This window comes from Equus przewalskii, chromosome 18, assembly GCF_037783145.1.
Source record: "Equus przewalskii isolate Varuska chromosome 18, EquPr2, whole genome shotgun sequence".
Classification (NCBI taxonomy): domain Eukaryota; kingdom Metazoa; phylum Chordata; class Mammalia; order Perissodactyla; family Equidae; genus Equus; species Equus przewalskii.
The window spans coordinates 35,112,454-35,124,759 of NC_091848.1; the positions used below are offsets into that span (position 1 = coordinate 35,112,454).

At 40.8% G+C, this 12,306-nt stretch overlaps 1 protein-coding gene across 8 annotated transcripts in view; it reads left to right on the plus strand.

The window, feature by feature from the left end:
• The window catches only part of PCYT1A (phosphate cytidylyltransferase 1A, choline), a 77,559-nt gene that overhangs the window by 28,675 nt on the left and 36,578 nt on the right, over window positions 1–12,306 (plus strand). For 5 of the 8 annotated variants that reach the window (XM_070583490.1, XM_008541915.2, XM_008541913.2 and 2 more), the window contains 6 exons: window positions 1,608–1,724; window positions 2,416–2,567; window positions 4,752–4,830; window positions 5,516–5,658; window positions 7,075–7,263; window positions 8,169–12,285. In XM_070583490.1, coding sequence (XP_070439591.1) covers window positions 1,608–1,724; window positions 2,416–2,567; window positions 4,752–4,830; window positions 5,516–5,658; window positions 7,075–7,263; window positions 8,169–8,375 — 887 coding nt within the window. In that variant the 3' untranslated portion in view covers window positions 8,376–12,285. Of the gene's footprint in view, window positions 1–1,607; window positions 1,725–2,415; window positions 2,568–4,751; window positions 4,831–5,515; window positions 5,659–7,074; window positions 7,264–8,168; window positions 12,286–12,306 lie in introns of those variants that run through there. The other 3 variants (XM_070583491.1, XM_070583492.1, XM_070583493.1) reach the window with 1 other exon arrangement.

Genomic DNA, 12,306 nt, shown 5'->3' on the forward strand with positions numbered 1-12,306 from the left:
GCCCTCTGTTGTAACTTAGGAGTAGCTAAATAGGAATAGAAATGAATGCTGGACAGTGTCAGGCCAGGGATCTCAATACCCCTTGGCTATATCTTGGCTATATGGAGTATGATTTTGGGGTCCACAAAATTCCAGAGAATACTTTCCTTTTGCAAAAGTGTTTAGATATAGCTCATGTTGATCACAAACCTTCTGATTCATCATGTAAGTTTTTGGGTTTGGCTCCCCTTACTTGAGTAATAGGCAGGCTAATGGTGCAGAGTAAAATGACAACAAAGAGAAGCAGAGGCTATATGTAACAGGGTGTAATGGTAGTAGGTCAGATTTCAAAATACCACTAAACAGTTCAAGGATCACATTCAGATGTGATATTAGACCCTGTTGAGGTCAAGAACGTTTCATGTACTCTCTAATGGCACACATTCAGAATGCAGTACCACACTCATCACATTAGTTATATTACCTAGCTTGTTGCTAATCTATCCACATACCATTTGTGGTACATAAAATGTATATATGTGTAAGTGTGCTGTTCCCAAGTTTTGAAGCTTATAATTAACAACCACTAACTAATAAACCTAATTTTTAAAAATTTTAGAATAATATAATTTTACAAGTAAGTCATTTTTGAGATTATCTACTTTGTAGTCTCTTCATTATATAAATGAAGAAATTAAAGTTCATAGAAACTAAGAAGTGAAGTCTCCCCTACAGTAGAACAGATAATTGGTGACAGAATTGAAGCTAAAACTTAAGTTTTTACTTCCTCGTGTTCTTTTCACCCCAGAGTGGTGCTACTCTTTGTAGACATTGGTTATAAACAATAGAAAACCATCAGCAAACTGATTGCATTTTGGGTAGAACAAATAGTCACAAATTAGCCTATAAAGTTTGCCAGTCTAATTTAATCTCCATTTTTCTCCTGTATCTCGTTCTGTCTTTTCAGTTTTATGTTAAACAATCAAGTAACTGACTGTATTCATGCCAGTGCTAGACAAGGAATAAACCCATAAAGAATCTACGCGTGCCATAGTTAATGAATTTTAAACCAATAACTGGTACTTACCCTCCATCTTTCTCAATCTCAACCTTCTGGATCACTCCTTACTCTCCAGGCAATAGGAGGGAGATTTATTTTCAAAGCAAAGCATTAGTCATTAGTGATCAAGGCAGCTTTCTTGAAAATGAGGGAGCAAGCAGCCAGAATATGGTTTAACTACACTCTGTTCAAACATAACTGAAACTTAAACATAAATTGAAGGTGAGAATTTTGAAGTTTAGGACATATATGTTGTATAACTCTTCCCTTTCATTTCTAAAATAACTTGAAGAAAAATAATGAAATCCAGTTACCTGAGGAGTTTGGTACAACCAGGCTAACAAAGAGAGTTAGGGGATTTGATGTCAAGAGGGTCTTTGTAGCCAAGGAAGTCTGTGATATTATTCCTCACAACGCCAATCCACCCCCAAATTAGGGTGAATATCCAGAAAACACCTTAAGAGAGGGGTATGCAGGATGGAACGGTCACATAGTGCCATTTCCATTTGTCAAATGCAAGGTGTTGAATCAGTTTATTTCTGTAATAAAGTCTTGCCTTTGGATTTAGGTGAACGGCCTGTGAGAGTTTATGCAGATGGAATATTTGACTTATTTCACTCTGGTCATGCCCGGGCTCTGATGCAAGCAAAGAACCTTTTCCCTAATACATACCTCATTGTGGGAGGTAAGAAAACATCTAATGACTTTAGGTGCTGTCCAGAGAAAAATCATAGTAGTCCTTTTCTCTCTCATATCTTTATAACCTGAGTACATTGGCCCTCGTTTGAGTTTTTAAATAAGGGATATAGTACAACCTCTCTAAAACATAAAGTATATGAAGTACTAGCAACCTAAACCTGGAGAGAAGAGCTCCAAGCTCATTGACCTGAGATGGTCAGTATTTATCTCACTGCTTTTAGCTGAGTTTCTGGAGTCATGGGAGCAATGTTGACCCCATTGCCTCCTTAAGAAGAGCATTTGCTCTAGATTTCAGTTTATCATTTTGAATCTTCTGAAATACAAGTCTTCCAAGCAAATGTTATGTGGTTCAGTCCAGGCTTATAAACATATAATAGGAAAACAGTTTTAAAGACTTAATTGATGCAGAAATGCCCAGTAGGTTCATTTCAAAGCCTATTGTATCCTCTCTTCTCCCAAGTGTGAACATACTATTTAGTGAGTGTTGCTCCTGAAGGTGTATCTTGGATTAGGAAAAGCACTGTTACCCAGACTGAACTACATCCAGAAGATTCTTCTCCAGGTCGGGAGATTGGTTACAGTCCTAGGAAATGGGAGAGGATGAGAGAGGTTGATGACTAAGGAGTGGTTAAGCAAAGGGGACTTTGACTTACAACTTTATGATGTGGTGAACTCAGTTTGCAGTGATGAGCTAACGCACAACTTCAAAGGCTTCACAGTGATGAACGAAAATGAGCGCTATGATGCAGTGCAGCACTGCCGCTACGTGGATGAGGTGGTAAGGAATGCCCCCTGGACCCTGACGCCAGAGTTCTTGGCAGAACACAGGGTAAGAAACTGGGCACACGTCCCCATTCCTTGTTCCAGATTTCCCTCAACTCTGAAGGCTTCTGGTACTTCCGCTAGTTTTCCACTAGCCCTATTTTACTTCTATCTTCTCTGTAAGTTTCACATAGAGGAGATGATGGTGATATTACTACTAATAATAGGCATCCCTGACATGTATATGGAGTTTGCTGGTTTATAAGCACTTTTACATCCATTATATTTCATTGCTCCCCACAATGATCTTGTGTGGTAGTTATTATTCCATTTTACATATGAGAACAGGGCCCAGAGAGACCAAATAACCTGCTCCAGATTACACTGTAGCAGGGTTAGAAACTGCTCTTCAGTTACGTGGTTTTTTCCTCCCGTACTGTAGGTGTGTCCACCCTCATAGAATGTCAGTCTCTTTAGAATATACATAGCCCCAGCCATGCTCTCAAGGAGTCCATATTCCAGGAAATAAGAAAGATAGACATAGACTTCTCTTGTGTTGACTTAAATTTAGTTTCAGGGCTTTGATTTTGGACTAGAAGTTGTCTGGGATCAGAAACCAGGGATGTTTCTTTTTTACTCAATGAGTTAGTATTGTAAAACCCTTACCTCCTTTTAATTCTCTCACACTAAAGCAACAGGTTTCCTACAAAAGGTGGATATAAAAGATGAGAAGGACTTATCAGACTAGGTTGGAGGCCCTCAAGCTTGAGGAACCAGCAAGCATATTGTCAGTTTTCTACAAGAGTGTGTGGAATGTTACAGGTGAATTGTTCAGTGAGCAGGAAGGAACAAAGTTAGCCAAAGTGCTTCAAAAGCAGTACTTGGGGAGGCCAGAGGCTAAGGGATATTTGTTATAACTATTTAAGATTAGAATAGATCTTTTATAGTTCTCTAGCTTTTCTTTCTTTCTTTTTTTTTTTTTTTTTTGAGGAAGATTAGCCCTGAGCTAACATCTGCCACCAATCCTCCTCTTTTTGCTGAGGAAGACTGGCCCTGAACTAACATCCGTGCCTATCTTCCTCTACTTTATATGTAAGACACCTACCATAGAATGGCTTGCCAGGTGGTGCCGTGTCCACAGCCAGGATCCGAACCGGTGAACCCTGGGCCGCCGAAGCACAACGTGTGCACTTAACCGCTAAGCCACCAGGCCTGCCCCTCTAGCTTTTCTTCGTCAACACTTAGCAGCTAGTGGCACCAAAGGTGATAAGAAAGATTATTGTCAGCAACACAGCCAGGCAGACCCAGACAGAAGAGGTTGGAGGAACTTCCAGCTTCTCTTTTCTGCTTGTTGGTAGTGTGTCCTCAACCATGAGCCTCACTTGCCCGCCATTCTTATGTTTACTTTGCTGCCTATGGATCCCTGACAGGTTGTTCATGGGTAAATGAGATGTTAGCTGAGAGTCCCTGACATAGTCCTGAGGAGCATGCTTCACACTACAGTAGCTTCTGGGAGTTGGGTATGGTGGTATTAGCAATTATATTTGCATAGGGCCTATGGCTTATTCAGGAAAGAGTAAATATGTGAGGTTTAGCAGGGCTCTCAGAAAGATCATTGATCCCAGTGCCATTGACCTCTTCTCACTGTTGCAAGAGATACTGACAGTAGTATAGTGATAGATCCCAAGACCTACAGGTCTTTTATGGCTTTGGGTTTTGCATTTCTCAGGAGTACACATGTATCTATTCCATTAAAAGGGCTCTTGGTTGCTATTTTTATATTCCTACTCATCTCATGGACTGAGAGAGAAACCAGTTAACAAAAAAGTGACCTCTTTCTCATATTTTTAGAAATCCTTATTTAACCAATTGTTAAGATCTAGGAGGGTGGGGAGATGTCCTTTCTTCTTTCCTTGGCTTCACCCACTAACTAGCTTACCAGCAAATCCTCCAGCCCTGTTTACCACAGCGTGGTGACTGGTATACCATGTAGGAGTAGCACTTCCAGTAGAACAGGAGAAATAGCTAAAAAGAAACTGGCTGACTTCATATTTATGATCCATAAATAATTAGGTTGGATGGTTTGTGAATGAATCGAGGGGTTTTTGACCAAAGCAAAGAGAAATAAAGAGAAAAAGTCCATTTGAGCCCTGGCTTCTGTTTGTTATCTTTCTTCTGGGCCTCAGAGTATGTACTGGTTTTTTTAATGAATGGCAGAAATGGGTTTTAAATGACGTTTTCTTATTTTCAGATTGATTTTGTAGCCCACGATGATATACCTTATTCTTCTGCTGGGAGCGATGATGTTTATAAGCACATCAAAGAAGCAGGTGAGTAAGTTGATGTGCATCCTCACTTTATGGAGTCTCAGGGGCAGTGACAGAGATTCAACCACATTGCTACTTTAGAGAGGAAAATTTATACACTGAGAAATTCAGCATCCACTTTCAGGTCATACTTTGGGTAAGAGATTAAGGTGAGCATAGCACTGATATCCATCAATTCGCAGTCTAAACATCCACTTTTGATACCTCTTAATTTCAGGAAACCGTTTTCTTTTTTTTTTTTTTTAAGATTTTATTTTTCCTTTTTCTCTCCAAAGCCCCCTGGTACATAGTTGTATATTTTTGGTTGTGGGTCCTTCTAGTTGTGGCATGTAGGATGCTGCCTCAGCATGGCTTGATGAGTGGTGCTATGTCCACACCCAGGATTCAAACTGGCGAAACCCTGGGCCGCTGAAGCAGAGTGCGCCAACTCAACCACTCAGCCACCGGCCTGGCCCCAGGAAACCCTTTTCTAGCCCCATATTTTTCTTAAGATTAGGGCTGTGTAGCTCCTTCTTTCCTTACTCCAAGACTTTAGTCAGTCCTCCTCCTGTATGTCAGTATCTCCAGACTTCACTTAGCAGATTCTGCTTTTTGAGGAGAGGAGAGGGATGTTGTTACCAGTTTCCATCTAGTTCTCCTGCCTGAGCTAACCAGAATGTCACAGAGTTTGTATGTGTTCTTGGGTTAGGCATGTTTGCTCCAACACAGAGGACAGAAGGTATCTCCACATCAGACATCATCACCCGAATTGTCCGGGACTATGATGTGTACGCGAGACGGAACCTACAGAGGGGCTACACAGCCAAGGAGCTCAATGTCAGCTTTATCAACGTGAGTTTCAACCTCATCCCAGAGTTCCCTGGCTTTGTAGGATACATGGTGCCTGCTACTTCATCTGAGCTGAATTTGCTTTTCAGTCTGCTATAATTATTACCTCCAAAAGCTCAGTGAACGCCTCTTTGCAGATAACACTATGCTAAGCTCTTTACAAAAAGAGTAAAAAAGAGGCATTTTCTGCCTTTGTGGGCTAAGGGTACACAGCCAATTAAGTAAATAAGAATGTATCACTTACATAGTACAGTACTTATATCAAACACATTTAAAACGGTCATTCTTAACCTTTTTTCTTTTGATTGGATGGTCTTTTGAAAATCTGATGAAAGCTATGGATCCTCTCCCTCTGTGGGTAGTGACACACAAATTGTAAAACTTAGCTCCATGTGCCCTGAGAAATTGCATGCAAAATGTTGATTTATGAAAGCAAAGTCTATCTTAGCTTAATATTGCCTTTTACAAACAAACTGCTGTATATGTTGTATATAAATTTTACCTCAATAAAGTTGAGTTAAGTAGAAGAAGAAAGATGCTAACTACATCTTCTACGTAAGTAGTTTATTATGCTCCCTCACCTGCTCCCAGCTCTGTGAATTATAAGAATAGGTGAATTGGTTTCATCTAAATATGATTTATCTATGCAGATAAACCCTAACTATTGTTAACCACCTATTACAAATCTTTATCTATTTTCAGGTGTTTAAAAACTCTAATCATATTCCTTTCCCTTTTATGATCCGGAAATTATGAAAATACTTTTCATTTGGCTAAAGACTTCCCCCACTCCCACCTCACTCCCAGGGGGTTTATACCATTTTCCCTTATCTTTAGGGAAGCTGATAGGACCAAAGAGTCTCATCTTCGTCTTGCGAATGAACAAACAGACCTCCAAGTACTAAAAATAAAACAAACAACTCTTCTAAAATTGTAAAATAAGCCAGTGATAGAGGGGAAAAAATCCAGAACAATAAATGAATTATGTAAAAGATCTAACTTCTGCTTTCAGCCTATTGTAGTTGGCTTATTCATGGCAATGTTGTGCAGTGACCTTGTTGCTCCCAATGCATCTCCGTCTAGAATGGGGTTTGGGTCATGTTGGCATGTTTATGTTTTGTCTTTAAAAATCAGACTTCATTTGGCTACATGCCTGTCTGTTAACAGGCTTACCCTATATATTTAATTTAGTCTCGGGCTTCCACAATGTTAGAATTATCACACTTTTGCATAAGATGACCATGCAGAGCATGTTTATCTGTTATTATGCTAGAGAAGTGTAGGATAGAGTAAAGCAAAGTGAAATTCTAAAGATTGAAAATAGTGTCAATAGAGTGTCAAACCATGTTTTTTCTTGCCCCTTTTGTAAGGAAGGTCAGGGTAAGTATTATTTCTCAAAACAGTTATTTCTTTACCTAGGAGAAGAAATACCACTTGCAGGAGCGAGTTGACAAAGTAAAGAAGAAAGTGAAAGATGTGGAGGAAAAATCAAAAGAATTTGTTCAGAAGGTAGAGGAAAAAAGCATTGACCTCATTCAGAAGTGGGAAGAGAAATCCCGAGAATTCATTGGAAGTTTCCTGGAAATGTTTGGTCCAGAAGGAGCACTGGTATGTTCTTTTTTGCCAGACAATTTAGAGCATTTCAGGAAATTTAGGGAACTCTCATGCTGCAGAAAGAATTATAGAATCCTTAAGCAGAAAGGGACATCGACATTAAGTTGTCTAATCTGTTCCACTTATTGGTCAGAACTGTATCTCAGCTATCCCCAAGAGGCTCTTTAAAATGTTTACAGAGGAGTTCTTTAAAACATTTATACATTCTCCTGAATAATTTTGCCTGCTCTCTGTCACCCTCCAAATCTGGTGACCAGGTAAGCGAGTAACCTTGCCCAGCTTGCTTCTACATTACATTATAGATAGAAGGAAAGGAAAGAACAAAGAAGATTAGAAAGAAAGCTGCCTCCAGTACAACAACTGCTGCAGGATAGCTGGGCAAGGTGAGAATTCTGTCCTTGAGGAGTAGCAAGGTCTCTGCAAGCCAAATAAAAGGTGTATGTGTAGCTATTCAACAAGTGAGCCCTAGCTTAGATATCAGGAAGGATCTGACTGTGAGGGTGTTTGGATACCAGAATAGATTATTCAGGGAGAATATGGAATTTTCTTTTCAGAGAACTTTAAAACTAGGATAGGTACCCTTTTGTCTGAGTTAGTTCCTTTGTTTTTGCCTGGAGCCTGGACTACAGACCAAGTAGCCTTTTCAGAATTCCTTTGACATAGAAGTCAAGGATTTGGTGACTGTGGATAGCAGGCGGGAACTCTTAGACAAGTAGTATAGCATAGACCACTTGAGGGAGGAAATTGCCCAGAATCATGGCTGTGTCCCTGTTGTGGCTTACTTGATCATTTTTGACATTGCAGAGGGCACTCATGATAATTTGAAGTCTTAGATCCTCTAGTGGTGATTTGGGAGGATCTGTAGCGTTTTTTCTAACTCTTCCTTTTGGTCTCCCCAGAAACATATGCTGAAAGAGGGGAAAGGCCGGATGCTGCAGGCCATCAGTCCAAAGCAGAGTCCCAGCAGCAGCCCCACTCGTGAACGCTCCCCTTCCCCCTCTTTCCGATGGCCTTTCTCTGGCAAGACTTCCCCGCCTTCCTCCCCAGCAAACCTCTCCAGGCACAAGGCTGCAGCCTATGATATCAGTGAGGATGAAGAAGACTAATTTTTCATCCCTCCTTTCCTCTCCCCTCCCTCTGTCCCATCACCTCCAGAAGCTCTTTGTTGAATTCCAAATTGTGATCCCAACACTAAACCTAAGGACAGCTACAAAGGAAAGACAATTGGGGCAAGAGAACCTAGGATGGGGAGACCAGACAGCCTGTCCTCCAAGAGACATCACCCACCCATACCAAGAAGGAGGCTGACTACACCTTAGAAGCCTGTTTTGCATCCATATACCCTCTCCATGGACTTTGCTTTACTGTTTATGTTCATATGATCTTGACAGGGAAATTATCATTTTTATTACTTTTTAAAAATTAATCTTTCAAATATAGTAAGTAGAACTAATTTTTTGCCCCTGAGGAGTGGGCAGAAGGAAGCGGTATAATACCCAGAGGCCTTTTCTTCCTGATACACTATAGTGTTTGCCCCTTCTTCTGAGGCAAACTGGCTAGCCAAGTCCTTCAAGCAAGCAGTCATGCTGATGGGTGATTTGGGGGGCGAAATATCATATTTTTGGTTTCCTTAAAAAAAAGCTAAAAGCTGAGTTACAGTCACAAATCCCCTAAATGTACTGCTGGTACATGTGTCCATGTGGCTGTGGGAAGAAGGAGATCTGAGCCTAACTTTTCTTACTCCCTGAGGAGTTTCCTGTTGGACCCAATGGGGTCCATGAAGACACTGATGGGGATGGAACCAGACCACATGGCATCAGCTGCGGTTTTTCTGCTGTGTTCATCTTCTCAGAAAACTCTGTTGCCCAGTTATTTGGGAGCGCTTATCAATCTCTTTCCTGCAATCTACCTTTAAAGGAAGGGACAGTTTCTGGTTACTGTGATTGAGGAGGGGAGTGAGGCAATACCTAATCCTATACAAAATCAGTTTAGATTAATTTTTCTATTGGGAGTAAGTCCCTGGCCCTGCTACTCCTATTTTGATTCTTATTACCTAGCTTTTTACAAAGTACTTTGTAAATGTCTGCAGTTTGAACATGATCTGTTAATCCATGTTGCTCATAGCCATATTGAATATATAGAGAGATGTGCACACAACATAGATGCAAAAGCATAAGGAAACACCCCCTTTTCTAAAGCCTTATCTTGACCTCTGCTCCTCTTAAGAATGTTCTTGTCTGGAACCAGTGCTCCACGTGGTGTTTCTTTTCCTCAGAGTTGCAGCTGGCAGAGATTTCCTCCACTGCCCCTCCAGCAGGCCACAAAGCATGGGTTCACATTACAAGAGTATGGTAGGTTTTCTCCCTCGCCATGTGTGCCTGGTGGTTATGGTCCTGCCTTCCCTGTTAGACTCCCCAGGGGGATTCACCTCTTGAATTGCACATCAGAGAATGCTGAAGCTTAGCACTTGCTGTTGAGTGTGAGCCCATTTTAAGCCTCCAGCACCCTATAGCTGCATGACCTAGCAGATCATCATCCACCAGTAATCCTGTGGCTGAGTTCAGAGGGAAATTGCTTATGTCCAAGCCCTACCCTGTCACTCATAAGTACCCCTTGTGGGGGTGGAGTTTTAGTGTTTTCAGCTAAGAAAACCACATTTTATCTTTTCTTGTCCCTCTGCTAGGGCTGTGAGCATCTCATAGTCCCTTTCCTAAACACTTTCTGATAAAACCTACTCTTCTGCCTGAGGATCAGAGGCTAAAATCACTGCCTACCTGCACAGCAGGACTCCCTAGGTCCTTAAAATTCAGATCACCCAGAGTGACAGAGCATGGCAGATAGAGGGACAAAGAGGGGGAACTTCTTGTCCTGATGGCCTAGGAAAACTACATTTTTAACTCTTCTCATGAAGTGCTATTTTTGCTATCAAATCTGGTTTACATGAGCTTTGGCTTGGAATTCTTTTTTTTGAAACAGTTAATATTTTCTTACATTACTCAGCTTCATATGATCACATAGTTTAATTTTTCTGCTTTAGTCTTTCCTCTTTGGGAATTCTGCCTATTTCTGTCTTATTCTCCTTAGTATAGAAACACAAGTCACCACTGAAGCCCACCTACTTGTTCCCTCAACGTACACGTTATCCAAGTGTATTTGGAAAGGGAGATGCCTAGAATGTGGTTTTCCTCCCTGCAGTCTCTCCTCTCAAGTATGTTGTCTTGTCTAGGTCCCAAATGTTTGGGCCATCCTCCTCTGCTCTGTCAGTGGGCTGCTTTTGGCATGCCCTGCCCTTGGAATATGACCTCCAGGCTCATAAGCTCTGTGAGACTGCTGGGGCCAGCATGTGCATATGTTCTTGGAAAACTCTCTTGCCCCTTTTGGCAAGCCTCTACTGTTTCGGTCTCCTAACACTAGTATATCTTCAAATAATTTTGATTGGAAGCAAAACTTTGATGGTGTGGCATGTTAGGTACTTTGGGATGAATGTGAGCCTAGGGGCTGGACAAGGATGGGTGGTTGGAAGAAGCTGTTGGGATGATGCATTATTTGATCATTTGTGCCTAATTAAATGAGGTTAGAGGTTTGCATACCATGACCGTCCCTATGATATATAAATCTTCTAATATTAATATTTGAGGCTGTGGAGCTCTTTCTCTGAACCCCATGCACAAAGCAGTCAGCCTGAATAGGCCAAATGTGGCAGAGATGGGAGAGCCTTAAAAGTTGATTGGCTTCAGAGCCTTTGCAAGACAGAAGGAGAATGGAGACAGAAGCCTTGTATCTGGTGCTGAGGAGGTGCCATTTCAGCAGTTACCTTGAGATGCGCTGGGCAGGAAGTTTGTTCTTTTCATACACTAGACTCAGGAGCACTGAAGAATAGAGGTTGAAGCTTTAGGGGAATAGAAATGGATCGTTTGTACTGCTTCAGCTGCTTCTGATAGCTAGAGCTGAAGACCATTATTTTGCTGAGACTTGGGTAAGAAGGTTGGGGATGTGAGGAGGTTGAACATCCTGAAGAGGAGAAAAAATATGAAGGAGGTCAAGAGAACTTTTGACCTTTTGTGATCACTGATAACTTCTTAGGCAGCACCTGAGTTGCTTATTTTTCTTATTTTACTTGCGACCACACAGCTGGTCAGGCAGTCTCTGGATAGTCTCTCTACAATGATTTTTCACAATGCTTTCATTATTCTCTTTTTAGAATCTCTTGATTTGTGGGTAGCTTCCCCCCTCCCCATTGCCTTTTTAATCTTGTTCCGGATCCCTTATCTAAAATCTTTCCAGATCAATTATATTTTGCTGCTTTTCTGTAATTTCCTAAAAGCCATAGCTTCTATGTTTTCTGTCAGCACACACTCTCACCAGAAGTTGAACCAATACAGGTAGGAAAAAAAAGCTCCCTTACCAGTGTTTTTAATTAATGGTATTTTTTTTAAGCTTACCAATATAAGTATTTTTAAAGGCTGTATTTTTCAAAGTCATACAATGATTGTTCTTGTTTTCTCTCATAGAATAGATTGTAATGGGATAAAGAGTGGTTCCTAGCTTCTATTTTTCCAGATAAGTAGAACATGTTCTTGGGATTATACTATTAATTGTTAATTTTCTTTAAAAGAAAGAAGGAAGATTTTCTGTCTGCTCAAGTTTTATGTTAGTACTCAGATTGGGGTAGAAAACAAAAGTACTAAGTTTAACATTAGGATGACTCAGGTTGTGTTCCTTTAGGTATAAAGTGGGCTTTCCCACCCTTCTTTGGGAGACACTGACTGTTTTGAATACAGAGACTTGATTGTTTGGATTGTTTTGTATTGAGGAACCTGAAAAAAAAAAAAGTCTTGGAAAGAAATGCTGCCCTTGGCGTGAATGTTAGCCCCATCACCAGTGCCGGCATCCACAGGGACATTTTCCTCAGTCGGTGTTGAGTATATCATTTTCCTGTCTGAGTGTTATTAATTTGTTCAGAGTTATATTGGCTTTTGTCATTTAGCCAAATAAAGGCAAAGTGGTTTTACCTAATGTTCATTTCCTGTGTTTTTG